This window comes from Gorilla gorilla, chromosome 16, assembly GCF_029281585.2.
Source record: "Gorilla gorilla gorilla isolate KB3781 chromosome 16, NHGRI_mGorGor1-v2.1_pri, whole genome shotgun sequence".
Taxonomy (NCBI): Eukaryota; Metazoa; Chordata; class Mammalia; order Primates; family Hominidae; genus Gorilla; species Gorilla gorilla.
In genome coordinates this window covers 34694958-34709596 of record NC_073240.2, presented here as the reverse complement: position 1 = coordinate 34709596, position 14639 = coordinate 34694958, and the positions used below count along the sequence as shown (strand labels likewise).

At 43.7% G+C, this 14639-nt stretch overlaps 2 protein-coding genes across 3 annotated transcripts in view; one reads left to right on the top strand and one right to left on the bottom strand.

Moving 5' to 3' along the window:
• The window catches only part of AVEN (apoptosis and caspase activation inhibitor), a 173694-nt gene extending 167412 nt beyond the window's left edge, over positions 1 to 6282 (top strand). Inside the window, exons 4-6 of the mRNA XM_004055907.5 lie at positions 1488 to 1583; positions 4662 to 5022; positions 5778 to 6282. Coding sequence (XP_004055955.5) covers positions 1488 to 1583; positions 4662 to 5022; positions 5778 to 5893 — 573 coding nt within the window. The 3' untranslated portion in view covers positions 5894 to 6282. The remainder of the gene's footprint in view (positions 1 to 1487; positions 1584 to 4661; positions 5023 to 5777) is intronic.
• RYR3 (ryanodine receptor 3) overlaps positions 1 to 14639 on the bottom strand; it is a 580370-nt gene that overhangs the window by 12677 nt on the left and 553054 nt on the right. The window contains exons 98-103 of one of the 2 annotated variants that reach the window (XM_055363233.2): positions 14472 to 14606; positions 12665 to 12821; positions 11734 to 11798; positions 11250 to 11350; positions 8312 to 8363; positions 6407 to 7369 (exon numbers count right to left, since the gene is read on the bottom strand). In XM_055363233.2, coding sequence (XP_055219208.2) covers positions 7274 to 7369; positions 8312 to 8363; positions 11250 to 11350; positions 11734 to 11798; positions 12665 to 12821; positions 14472 to 14606 — 606 coding nt within the window. In that variant the 3' untranslated portion in view covers positions 6407 to 7273. Of the gene's footprint in view, positions 1 to 6406; positions 7370 to 8311; positions 8364 to 11249; positions 11351 to 11733; positions 11799 to 12664; positions 12822 to 14471; positions 14607 to 14639 lie in introns of those variants that run through there. The other variant, XM_055363234.2, reaches the window with a different exon arrangement.

The following is a 14639-nucleotide window of genomic DNA, read 5'->3' as shown; positions in this document are numbered from 1 at the left end:
TGTATCTTAAAAAGCTGCCCAGCTTATTACTCCACCATACCATGTACACATGGTCTCTGGGCCTCAGGCTCATATGGACAGTAATTGCTGTAGATTCTCAGGAGGATGTAATGGTCTGATTGAAGGGTATGTTTTTTAGCTGCAAAGTGAAGTATATAGCGGGTTCTTTTCTTACTAAAGAGTGTGCCTTTATACAGATACTGGAGACTCAGAGTCTTAAGATTCCTGGCCAGAGAGGAAGCTTCAGGCTTGCAGATTCTCAGCACACAGACAAGGTCCAGTGCACACTGATGGCAGAGAAGTGGGACAGAAAGGCTTTGTCCTACAGTCAGGACTGGCTCCCCTCTCCCCAGCACTGGCCTGTCTCCTTTCTCTTTACACCCCCCGCCATAGCATCCTTAGTGGGTGTTGTCTGCTCCTGTCTGCAGCCAGATGTCGTAGGCCAGGCCCTCTACTTCAACTGCCAAGTGGCTGCCAGGGTTGACCAGGCTGACATGGGAGCTGGGTTACCCAGGCAAAAATAATGCACCGAATACTTTAAAACATGTAGAAAATGCTGATTTATTATTATTCCAATTAAACCTATTTTAAAAATTCACAGTTTAGTATTAAAAGCAATTCACTGCAGCTAACTTTATATCTAAGGCCTTCTTCAGCTTTAGCCCTTTATGGGGCAAACTGGTGACCAAAAAAGAAAGCCTTCTTACAAAGTGGCTTTTTTTTTTTTTTTTTTTGAGGAGACCAGCTCGTTTGAAACCTTCGCAACACCTGTCAGTCCCTTCTCACTGCCTAAATAGCCCTTTCCTCTTCTGAGGCCAGCAGTCTGAATTTAGGGAAGAGATCAGGTTAGATTTCATTAAATGCTTGCTTTTCTTTCAGCTTGTCAGTCATTGCAAAAGCCTCCACCGTTTCCAGGTTACTGGACAGTCTTTTTTTTTTTTGAGATGGAGTTTCACTCTTGTTGCTCAGGCTGTTGTGCAGTGGCGCGATGTCGGCTCACTGCAGCCTCCGCCTCCCAGGTTCAAGCGAATCTCCTGCCTCAGCCTCCCGAGTAGCTGGGATTACAGGCATCAGCCACCATGCCCAGTTAATTTTTTGTATTTTCAGTAGAAACAGGGTTTCACCATGTTGGCTAGGATGGTCTCAAACTCCTAACCTCAGGTGATCCACCCGCCTTGGCCTCCTGAAGTGCTGGGATTACGGGCATGAGCCACTGCGCCCAGCCTGGACAGTCTTGGTGGGAGGATGATCATTGCCCTGTTGTTGCTCTGACAGTGTGAGCTGTGGCTCAAGAAGGTAGCTTTGGTTTTACTGATCATAATGTGGAGATGCAGAAACTCTAACACATAAGTGTGATGTATGGTGTGACTTATTCCTAGCCAAATGTAACTCCAGTGGATTATTTATTTACAGTTTCTTCTTTTATTTCCAAAAGGTCATAATCATCATCTGATATTTTATTTTCTTTTATATATATATATATATAGAATTCAGCATTTTATGTGGATAGTGAGTTATTGGTTCGAGCCCTTCAAGAGCTGCCTCTCTCCCTCCGACTCAACGTTGCTGCTGAACTGGTCCAGGTAAAAGTCCGAAAGCCCTCTTGAAGCGGGTGGATTAGGGCAGGAGGAGAAAAAGAGGGGAACACTTCCCTCAGCAGGATGTCTCAGTGTCAGCTTCCCTTTATAAAAGTGAGCGTTTCATATCAAGGTAGCATTTCGTAAAGTTTAAAGGAGAATCCAAAAATTTTTTGAAGTTACTTTTTTATATTTTATATTTGAAACATTTTAAAGGATCAAATGTAGTGGAATTGAGTGAAATGTAAAATATAAAGTCTGGCTATTTTACTCAAAATATTTATGCATCACGCGCTACGTTCGGCACTAGGGACACAGTGGTGAACAGACAGATGTCGTTCCTGCCTTTCTGGAACTTAATCTATTGGGAAGGATGAATATTAATCAAATAGTCACACAAACATATACAAATTGTAATACATCCTGTGAAGTACAGTGTGCTCTTAGAGTAAATCATTTCTGGTGTGGTGTGGTTAGGAATGGCTTTCTGAAGCAGTGATAGATGAGCTGAGGTCTAAAGCATAAGGACATTTGAGCTGGCATTTAAACGAGAAAGACCCAGTCAGCTTTGCGTTAATAAAAACGATGGGGCTGCCAAGTAGAGAAGACTGTGGGATTGGAGTGCATGTGTGGGGGTAAGTCTGCATGTGCACATACACATGCACAGAGCAGGTGAGGGAGGCACATGGGGAGGCTGTTGTACAGGTGCAGGTGAGTAGTACTGTGGCTTGGACTACAGTAATGATGGTGGAGATGGCAGAGAACAGGGCTGTACTGAGGTACTTCAAAGGTACAATTAACAGGATTTGACGGTATATTGGAAATTGGGAGAGAGTGGTCAAGAAAAAATTCAAGACTTTGTAGATTGTGCAACTCAGTGGTAGGTAGGATCAGGAAGGGTGAGTTTTGGACTTTATGAGTTTGTGCCTCTGAGATAACCAAGTGGAAATAACAGTCAACGGAATGCTGAACTTTATAGTTCTACATCAAGGGCTAGAAATACAAATTCAGGAGATAACAGGATGAAGTGATAATTGATGAACTAAGAGAGGGGGAGGCCCAAAGATTATGCCATGAAGAACTTCAAAATTCTGGCACGATCAAAAAAAAAAAAGTGAAACCTTGGGACGTACTGATTTTAAGTAGAATCCTAGCAACTGAAATTATCAACTTCCTTCTGTGGGTGAATGTGATGCTAAGCTTGAGCATAGCAATGAATTGGTTACCCATTCATTTGCTGTATAGCATTTACTAGTCTAAAATTTGGGACAGCAGGCAGAGTTCAGGGATGGAGGACAGTTAGGGACAGGGTAGAGAACTAGAAAGAATTACATTTGCCTCTGATGGGGGATTGCCCTGGGGGTTCTTTGGAAACATTTGGGGGTGTTTGGGAGAGCACTAGTGGCTCTTCTGCTGATGTCCAGTGATGTTCAAAGTTCTGAAGTGCTTGGCTTGATCTCATATGATGAGGAATGTTTAGCAGAACTCACCAGGGAAATGCTGAGATAAAGGACTCAGGACAGAGAGGAAGTGGTTGTGAGTGTTTGAAGTGAAGGTTGTAATGTCAGTGGCAGGCATTAGAGTAAAGGTATACAATAATTATGTGACATTGAAATCCTGGCTAAATCACTTAGAAACATTTCTCCCCCACCCATGCTGTAGAGCAGTATTCTCTACCTTGTTTGCACATTAGAATCACCTGGGGAGTTAAAAACAAACAAAAACAAGGCCAGACACCCACCCCCGACCAATTAAATGACTCTAAGACTAGAATAGAGGACCATGTCCCAGCTTTGCCCTGTACAACTGACTGACTCTGCTGGGTATTTATTCCTGTTTGTATATAAAGCCATACCGTCTTACACGTCTGCTCAGGATGTTTATGTAAAAATAAGGGGTCAGGACCTCCAGTAGAGGTTGAACTTCTGAACCTGCCCACTGTGAGGCCTTGCTAGTCCCTGGAGCCTTCCCTCGAGAGCAGTGATTCTCAGCCTTAGATTATAACCTTGTATTACAATCACCGGGGGAGTTTGTAACTTTTATTAAAGTATAACATCGATTCAGAAAAGTGCACATGTAAGTATACATGGAATGAGCATCCAGATAAAGACTTAGAATATTGTCAGCACCTCAGAAGCCACCATTCATACACACTCCACGTCACTCTCTCCCCAAAAGGCACTCGCTCACCTAACTTCTAATACTGTAGCTTTTGAACTTTTTACAAATATAATCATCAAATAGTGTATTTTCTTTTGTGTCTGGCATTTTTTACTCGATGTTGGTAAGAGACTCTTCTTGGTGAATTTGTTACTGCACCTTTATATTAGTGCACTTAAATACAATGAACAGATCTGATTTGCTAATTTCTTCTTGGTGACTTTTTTTTTTTTTTTTGAGATGGAGTCTCACTCTGTTGCCCAGGCTCGAGTGCAGTGGCACAATCTCGGCTTACTGCAAGCTCCGCCTCCCAGGTTCACGCCATTCTCCTGCCTCAGCCTCCCGAGTAGCTGGGACTACAGACACTCTCCACCACTCCTGGCTAATTTATTTGTATTTTTTTTTTTTTTTTTTTTTTTTAGTAGAGACAGGGTTTCACCATGTTAGCCAGGATGGTCTCGATCTCCTGACCTCATGATCCACCCTCCTTGGCCTCCCAAAGTGCTGGGATTACAGGCATGAGCCACTGCGCCCAGCCACTTCTTGGTGACTTTTTATAGATGTTCATGTCTTATTACAGATTTAAGTGTAAAGCCAAATAGACCTATGGTACTGGCAGTTTTCAGGCCAGGGCTAGGAAGACATGGATCTTTTCATTCCAAATCTGAGCTAGTTAGCACATGGTCAAGGTAGGGAGAGTGGGAGGCACAGTGCTGGCATGTTTCAGTGAGGTCTCCCACATTTACCCCAGATGTCAGGAAGGGTGCCCCCACCAGGGCCTGGAAAGGAGCCCCTTTGTGAACTATCTGAATTGAGTTTCCTCTGTCACAAAGTTTGATGGCGTCCTTTAGCCTCCTATGTATTTACTTAAGCCAATATGGCAAGACTCACATTTTTAACTCAGTTTTTATACTTCTCTTTCAGGCTACAGTTCCTTTAGAGCTTCCTCAGGTGAAACCAAAGAGAACTGATGATGGCAAGGGATTAGGGATGCAGTTAAAGGGGCCCTTGGGGCCTGGAGGAAGGGGGCCCATCTTTGAGCTGAAATCTGTGGCTGCTGGCTGCCCTGTGTTGCTGAGCAAAGACAACCCAAGCCCGGGTCCTTCAAGGGATTCTCAGAAACCCACTTCCCCACTGCAGTCAGCAGGAGACCATTTGGAAGAAGAACTAGATCTGTTGCTTAATTTAGATGCACCTATAAAAGAGGGAGATAACATCTTACCAGATCAGACGTCTCAGGACCTGAAATCCAAGGAAGATGGGGAGGTGGTCCAAGAGGAAGAAGGTATGGCTTATCATTTTATTCCCTGTGAATCTTGATTCTGGTGTTTTTTCAAGAACAGCCCCGCCCGCGTCACATCCGCACACATCCCTCTGGGTGTCTGACATCGATCCAGTGTTGTCCACTGACATCTATTTCTGTGCTCACGTCTTTGCTTCCCCCTGAGCTGACCTTTCTGACAACCTTCCTCTCACGCGACACACCAAGCTTCCAAAGCTGCTACCTGCCTGACTGCAGTAGAAACCTGGGGCTGCAATCAGAAGGCATTAGGATACCTGTAGCCTTCAGCTTTTTGGCAATGGCCCTTTTAATCGACTGACAGGCCACCTCTTCATACCTTTTTCTTGCTATTTCAATCTTATATTTTGACAAAAGAACACCACATTCTGATTTCTGCATGTCCTGTGAGATGGTGGCCCATCTGATGTAGAGGGGCCCAAGGTGATTGCCACATGCATATATTACATTTGAGATCCTTTAATTAATTTTCTAGGACTGCTGCAATAATAATAGTAAAAAGGAAACTGAGCTGTTGGTCTTTGAAAAAAAACCAACTAGTGAGGTGTGAAGTTCAACTTCAGAATAAAGAGCAAATCCTCTACCCAGCTTTATTTGTTTAGATATTACTGTATCATCTTAGGGAGTAACAATAATGAGAATGTTTCCCCTTGTTGTAAGGAAAGTAATAAATTGGGCTGAATTATATCTTCAATTTTAGGACTCATCTGAGGGTGTTAACATTGTTTTTCTTTCCCCAGTTTGTGCAAAACCATCTGTGACTGAAGAAAAGAACATGGAACCTGAGCAACCAAGTACCTCGAAAATTGTTACCGAAGAAGAGCTGGAAGACTGGTTGGACAGCATGATTTCCTAAAAAGGGGAAAAAAAGTGCCTGAAGCAAATCTTGGTTGCCTTCTAAGGGCAGGTGGGCATAAGGCTGTCCTTCAGGACCAGCCAGTTTACAAGCATGTCTCAAGCTAGTGTGCTCCATTATGCTCACAGCAGTAAATGCCTACCTCTGTGTTTGACATCTGAAAGAATACATTGAAGCAGCTTGTTGCATTTGTTTTTCTGGCTTAGTAATCTAATAGATTTCCTTAAGGGCAGGAGATAGGCTCTGGCCCTTGTTTCTAGTTTCTAGCCTCCTTCCTTGCAGTGTTTACAACATAGCCAGTGTTTACACCATAGCAGATGCTGCTGCTGATTAAGAGAATAGATGCAAACAAGGCATGCATTTGGCCAAAATAAATGCTGGTCTGTCCAGTTTTCCTTTCCTTTCTTGTGTGGGGCCCCGGGCAATTCGTCTCATGTCCCCTTTCCCAGCAGTCACAGAGTGGTTGTGGAATCAACCAGAAGTGGTACATTCCAAGAGTCCAGACCATGGAGGTATTGGTACGTATTACTTTATTGCAGTGGGCACTTCATTGTATTTGAGGAGATTCACCTAAACAGAGCAGCTCCACTACTTACAAGGGACCATAAAGCATTACTCCATTTTGGCATAAGGTTGAGATTTTTTCTGAATTTTCAGTACAGTACTTTTCTTCTAATAACAGCAGTTGACTGACAGCTGTTACTAAAAAAACTTGTATGAATAACCTTCAAGTGCAGTTTCATAAAGTAAGACGGAAGATCACAACTAATGAATGGAACTGTCCTTCTGGAACACAAACATAAAAAACTTGCATAGCTATATCTAAAGAGGTTTTAAGGCACTTAATCGATATTTCAGTGTCGACAAAGTGTCGGTTTTTTTCTGTTTCTTTAACTGCTTAAAGCTTTTCTGGATACAGTCACTAGCAAGTACCATGGGAAAAATTAGACTGCAGTTATTATCTTTTGGAGTTCAGACCCTATGAGTCACAAGTTGGATACCATGATGACATTCTAGTGTTTAAATTTTCAGGTATTACACATTCGGGATTTCATACTTCTCTAGCCCTTTCCTTCAGGCTTCCATCCCAACAAACCAGTTGTTACCTCAGAACTGGAAAACTTGAAGGCATTTGCCTAGAGATTACTTGATTCTTCGCCTTCCTTCTTCAACATTTTGACAGGTTCTCTCCCACAGTGTATGTCCATTAGGCACAAAAAGCCAAATCAATTTCAAAATAGCAGAGATTTTCAGCAAACAGTTTTTAAGGGAGGCATTTAGAAAATGTCACATTTCAGATATGTTGCAGAACTGTAAAAGGAGGACTTTATTTCATGGGAAGTTGACTGTCCAGAATTGTGGCGCTTCTTTCATTCAGATTTATCCAAGCTGATCTTCATATTGTTTACGAAAGCAGTCACCGGCTGGGAAGAAATCCCAACACCTTTCTTGGTACATCTTCCAGACATAAGATTCCTGAAATAATGTGAACAACGGGTGCTTATTTTTAAACCACAGTGAAAGCTAAAACCCAGTTTGTTTTTGTTCTTTGTGGCTCCCTTTAGGAAGACTGATGTGAATTTATATATGAGGCCAAACCTGCACATTCATTCTTGCTCTATTCCCAGCACAGGCTGTTTGTTTGGGGAGCAAGAAGCCATGTCTCTCTGACACATGCTGGCAGGGAAGGAGAAAAATCCCCCTCTGTCCCAAACAAACAAAACTGAAACCAATCAATGTTTGCCACTAAACATACTTAAAGATTTAGCAATAAGCTGATTCCATGCCGCTGGTGGAAGACGGAGGAATGCTTGAGGGAACGTTTATTGCCTGCTGAATCCAGAGCTGGAAACCAGGTACCTCTCCCATTGAATGAGTGAGCTGTAAAGTTTTCCTACAAAGCCAATGATGTTTGAATATTTGATAACTTTTTCCTCCCTTGTTCTCTACCTTTCCATTTGTTTTTCACATTTAGTCAGAAAATTTGACACATCCTTTCACTCATCCTCTCACATGCACACCTCCAGGCTCCTGTGTCACCCACACATGAGGTCGTTATCTTTCTTAGCCTGTCTCTCACTCCGTTGTACTCTAATTTTTCTGCTCTTTGTTACAGCCACCCACTCCATCTCTTACTGTCTGTCTTTTTCTCTGTAATGTTCTCCCCACCTCCAGCTCTTCTAGTCTGAAGCAGTAGCTATAAGCATTTAGAAAATGTCAGTGTTTGTTGGGAAGGATAAACAGGAGGACTTTGGCTTCTTATTGAGTCACAAAAAGGCGATGGAAAAATGCATACACGGGATTAATGGGGCCATCTGTCTATTTCAGATAACCTATGCCCTACTAAGTCTCAAGATTTAGGAAAGGGAGATCTAACACGGGTATAAGATGCTTAATTGAAGGCATTTTATTTCTCACCTGACCCGTGTGCTCTGTTTCATCTTTGTTAATCAAATACATCAGAAAGAACCTGGAACGAGGAAAAGATAGTATTAGATACTCTGGTCAAGACCCAACTTTATTCGCATGGATTAACTGTGATCAGGGCTCAGAAAGGCTAGTTGGTCCCACGCTATCTACAGTGACTTAAATGATCAGGGAAGTATGGCATAAGGACACAAACCATCATTTTCTAATAGCACACATGAATCTCAAAATTAGCCACTTTGTGAGGAGAGATGCTTTTTGCCATCCCTATATTTAACAGGCCATTTATCATCTCATAAAAATGTAGAATTGAATTGCAATTATGTGTGTGTCTCAAGAATATCTGTCATGGAAAAGTTAGAAAGTATTTAATCTCATGCAGATTCTTCCAGAAGTATAGTTTTCTTTTTATCGTAAATAGCTGCAGGAATGCCAGTGTAGTTTCACTTGCTCTGTGATCCATGTCTTAGGTTTGAGTTTGTCTGTGACACATAAGTATCCCAGGGGGCAGGGGCTGAACTCTCAGCTCACATTATATGATCTCAGAGACAGTTTCCAAAGGACCCAGGCTCGTGCCCTTCAGGAAAAGGATTGTGAGGTTGGTGAAATGAGAAAGTAGAAATTATGTCCTTCTGAGGGTGGAGAGTCTGAGCCCCAGATCTTGAGTTCTGTCAGGGTGGTACTGTGTTTAGAGCTTCAGGTCCTGGCCCACAGTAGCAGCTCTAAGTATGTTCACTGCCTTTCCCCTTCTCGTTTACTGAGAAAGACAGTAGGGTTAATCTCTTTATCCTGTTTGATACTTAGGGGCTTAGGACATCATTCCTTGTCCAGCACATTTATTTAACAAAGCACCATTTTGGGTGGGAGGCTCAAACACAAATAAAGTTGGGTTCTTTCCCCTCAAGCTTGCTCCTAGAGGGGATAGAGACATGAAAGAGACCAGTGTAACAGTGCCATGGGAAGGCACAGAAGGGGTTCCAACCCAAAGGACAGCATCCTTCCACTGGTCTATAACCCATGGGTACTGACACGTGGCCATGGGCTCATTCACCTCCATTAAGATGTATATTCTCTTAATGGGAATTGATGATAAATACTCATGAGGAAGGGCGCATTAAAGTTATCTTTTTAAAACTCAAGTTTTTGAGGCCGGATGTGATGGCTCACGCCTGTAATTCCAGCACTTTGGGAGCCTGAGGCCAAGACAGGTGGATCACTTCAGGTCAGGAGTTTGAGACCAGCTTGGCCAACACGGTGAAACCCTGTCTCTACTAAAAATACAAAAATTAGCCCAGGATGGTGGCAGGTGCCTGTAGTCCCAGCTACTCAGGAGGCTGAGGCAGGAGAATCACTTGAATCCAGGAGGTGGAGGCTACAGTGAGCCAAGATGGCGCCACTGCACTTCAGCCTGGGTGACAGAGACTGTCTCAATAAATAAAAAAACAAAACTCATGTTTTTTACTTAAACTCATCCCCCAGCAAAAACATGTATCTTTGCCACTTCTGACAATGCCTTCTCCAAAGGCTGAGCCTGCTCTATCCTAAAGAAAGATGAGGGCTCAGCCCAGTGGCTCACGCCCGTAATCCCAGCACTCTGGGAGGCCAAGGTGGGTGGATAGCTTGAGCTCAGGAGTTCGAGATCAGCCTGGGCAATACGGCAAAGCCCCTTCTCTACCAAAAAAAAAAATTAGCTGGTGCTAAATTAGTGGTACACCTGTCCCAGCTACTCAGGAGGCTGAGGCAGGAGGATGTCTTGAGCCTGGGAGGTGGAGGTTGCAGTCAGCCAAGATCATACCACTGCACTCGAGCCTGGGCAATGGGGTGAGACCCTATCTCGAAAGATAGAGAAAGAAAGATGAGGACTCTCTAAGCTACAAAATATAGAGAGAAGGGGGAAGAGCTAGGCTGGGGAGCAGAGCCCAGCATTTTATTTTTTTTCTTGTAAATGAACAGTTACAGGGTCTGAGTTATCAGGTAATAAAATCTATACACTCTATAAATTGTGTAAGTTTTTAAGTTTTATAGGAAGTCCCTAGCACCCAGTAGGTTCAAGTAGCACCTAATAGGTTCAAGTAACTTGTTATTCAGTGAATGCTTTACCGTAGAATAAGTGAAACACTTATTAGTTGCCTACTGGGTGCCAGGCATTGTTCTAGGTACTGGGATAAAGCAGTATGAGGCTGGGCACAGTGGCTCACACCTGTAATCCTAGCACTGAGAGGCCGAGGCAGGCAGATCACCTGAGGTCAGGAGTTCAAGACCAGCCTGGCCAACAACAACAAAAAAAGGCAGTATGAAAACAGACATGCCCGAAAATATCCCAGGTCATGGGGCTTAGCTATTAATGAGAAAAGACAGACATGATGAGGCCTACACAGAATTTAGCAACATGCAGGTTACAGGCCCCTTTGACAAGACCCAATATTATGATGTAGTGGGGAGGAAAGGCTGCCAGTAGGAGGTTCGCAGGAGAATGAAAAGAGAAAAATTGAAGACAGTGAGTGAGCATGGACAGCTTTCAATTGTGCTGAAAGGGAAAAAGAAGTAGGGCAATAGTTGGAAGTAAAAGTGGGGCCACAGATTTTTCTTTGTTTAGGATTAAAAAAAAAAAAGCATATGTATATGGTGATAGAAGAAGTCCAGCAGAGAAAGAGAAAAATTGCTGGGGGTATGTGTCCCGGATGGAATCCAATCACAGGTTGAGGGGCTGGCCTTTTGCTAGGAGCAGGAATTGTCCACAACACACGTCTATCACACATGGGAGAGACAGAGTCTATGGACAAAGGTACAGGCTCATGGGGACTCCTCATGGGGACTCCTGGAAGTTCCTTGCTGGTTACTCTCGTTCCAGCAGAGACTGAACTATATGACATAATTGGCTTTATTTACGCTACAGCTGCCATTACTTTTGTTAACCAAGAATACTCACAAGTAGTTGGCTAAGTTGTGCTCTTGTAATGTATGTGTTTCAAAACCATGAGGGGTCGTGTCAAAGTAGTCATTGCCAATCCCACAGATGAAACATTTAGTCTAAGAAAAATAACAGGCAGAAAAGGCATTTGTTGGCATAATATAGGCAGGAGAGAAAACTGTCATGATTCTATCGAATTGAAGGACAATGAAAACTTTCTTTCTAATGCTTTTGGCTATTAGTCATTCACTCAGTAGTGCCACACACTTAGCTCCTGATTAGCTGAGGATACTGCTCCCTCCGATTGTGGGACAGTGGAGGAGGCAGCAGAGTGGCAGGCCTGGCAGGGGTATGGCAGGGTGCAGAGCACAGGGCATGGAAAACAAACTGGGTTCTTGCTTAGTACTGGCCCTAACTAATAGTAAAACCTATTGTTTAAAAAATCTATTTGCTTCTGGGGATATTAAAATAGAGCTGGGATTAGTAGTTAGAGGAACATTACCTCCATATCTTCTCGCACTTGTTCCTGCTGGTCTCTTAGCTCTCCGAAAGCATCAATAATAAGACCTGGAGTGTTAAATACAAAGACAAAGCAATCTGTGTAGTGGTTCAGGGGTAGAGGAATGATAAAGGAAGAAGCTACTTTGTTCTGTTAAAAAAAAAGTGAATTATCAAAGCAAAATTAGAAAAATAATACTCGTGTTTCTCTGTGTTACATCCTGGCTAACAATTTCTCATTGTTCCTCCTAACTCTACCTTTCTACACCATGCAGTGCTGTTAACTACTTGCTCCTCCCTGAAACTCTTTCCTCTCTACTTTTCCCTGGATGGTCTCCTCTTTTGCTTAGCTATCTGTGTTCAGTCTGTGTAATAGGCTCTCCCTCTTCTCCTAGCACCTCTGACACTGAGGTGGATCAGGGTTCCTCCTCAGTTACTTCACTTCTTAGCCCTCAACACCTGCACCTCAACACTTACAGGTTTCTCCACTCAGCATGACTCAAGCTAAATTCATTGTCTTTCTCCAATCTTGATAAGCTATTGACTAAAATATCATTCTTTCCCTCCCCTCCCCTGCACTGTCCAGCTCCTCTGCTCCTACCCTACCTCCCTCTCTGGGAAGAAAATGAAGAGGACAAGACTAGCCACAGGAGAGAGCTCAGAAGCAGAAGTGAGGAGGAAATAATTCAGAGTAGAGGAACAGAAGGAAGGGGTTCCTCTGTATGGATGAAGCTTCTTATAACTGTGCCTGGGTGTGTATTTGGCTTTATATATAGCCAAAGCCTCAGGTATAGTAGATGCTAAATTAGTTCTTGCTAAATAAACAAGTAAATGAATTCACACGCTTCTTCATAAACCAATTCAGTCATAGATGCAAGAAAGCAAAAAGAACTAGATTAAACCCTGTTCATACTCAACACAATTGGCAATCATACCTTGAATGATGGCCAGCAAGATGACAATGACAAAGAAGAAAAAGGTAATGTCAAAGACAATGCGATACATTTCATAAGGATCACCAGCAGGGTCTTCAATTTCATCACCAATGCCACCTCCTGCTCTCACTCCCACGTACATGTGGAAAAGGTAACACTAGAGAAGAAAAATAAGGGGGATTTAGGCAAAAGTCACAGTTCTGTTTTTAGCAAGATGCTCAGATCATTCATATGATTCGGTCAGATTGTGGCAGCCCTGAGCCAGGAGAGGGGAACTCTTCAGAGGTGCCAGTATTCATGCTGCTAGCTGCTGTCCACTGCACCCTCTGGACAGTTTGATATCTACAAAGATGGAAAGACTGTTGTTACATTTAGGCTTTTAAAAGGTATTTTTAGGCCCATTAAAGGTGTATATAAGTTAAAAGATCTTTAAGCCTTGATGAGTATGGCCTATGCCATATAATAATTTTTCCTCATTTAATTTTAAGAGTGTTAGCCTGGTCTTCAGGCTGTGCTATAAACTGCAAAAAGGCTCCCTCTCTTCTTCATCCACATTCCCCTTACACCTGGTAGGGCAGGGATTCCTGCAGCAGGAAGGTCAAAGATAATAATGGACTTTTCTGCTCCTGTTCTGCAGGTTTGAGCCAATCTAGGCACGGGCTCACTGAGCAGGGCACCCTCTGTCTCTCCACCTGATGGGTTGGTTAGACTCACAGAAAAAGGACCGTCTTACACCTGGGAAAATCAAAAGCCAGGGGCAGCCTGAAGACACGCTGGTCATGCTAGTACTCTAGGGGCTAGTGTTGCTGTCTCATGACGATGCTTGGCCCGAGAAAGCACATGGAGAGTTTTTCGTCAAGAAGTGTTACCTCTTTTATAGAGATGCTCACAGACTGGGCATTTCACTGTCCCCTGTCCCTGAGACACAGATTCTTTTTCTGAAATTTGGTCAAAATAAACTGGCGATGTTGCTGCAGCCAAGCTGGCTTACTCTGGGCAGTGCCTTTTTTCTCACGAAGATCTGGCCTGACGGGACTCCCCCTCCCCACCTCCAACCTGATCCTGCTGCTGGCTGTCCGCAAAGAACCCCCGACTGGCTTGCTGAAATAAATCAAGTGCTTAATCCTGGTCCATGGGACTTTGCTGTCTGTTCTGAGAGACAACGATCAAAGCTCAACTTCCATGAAATTTAGACACAGGTTTCATTCATAATAATGTCTCATCTTGGCCAGGTGCAGTGGCTCACGCCTGTAATCCCAGCACTTGGGAGGCAGAGGTGGGCAGATCACCTGAGGTCGGGAGTTTGAGACCAACCTGACCAACATAGAGAAACCCCATCACTACTAAAAAAATACAAAATTGGCCAGGTGTGGTGGCGCATGCCTGTAATCTCAGCTACTAGGGAGGCTGAGGCAGAAGAATCGCTTGAACCTGAGAGGCGGAGGTTGCAATGAGCTGAGGTGACGCCATTGCACTCCAGCCTGGGCGACAAAAGCAAAACTCCATCTCAAAAAAATAAAATAATGTCTCATCTTTACCCCGGAAATAGATGAATGATGATGCCACTGTGCAGGGTGCTTCCCTTTCCACGGGGCTTAGATGTGTGGTAATGAAACCTACCTCCATCACTTCTGTCTTCGCAGGACACTCTCCTGTTCGGAGGAGACATCTGTCTTCTACTTTAATCTCTGCTGTGCTCTGTAACTAACTCTACAGTTCTCACTTAGTTCTCCAGAGCACCCCCACACAGCCCTTCTTCCCAGTGAGGTGGTGGGGCGGGGTGGCCCCGCAGTGGGTGGGCTCTCACCGTCATCATGTCGTCGCACTTCATATCGGGCTCGTCATCGTCTTCGCTTTTGTTGTAGAACTTGCGGAAGAAGTTGAAAGCCACCACAGTATAGAGATAAACCACCACGGCCAGGAGACCGACAGTCAGAACCAACTGGGAATGAGAGGACAGAGAAAGGAAAAGGAG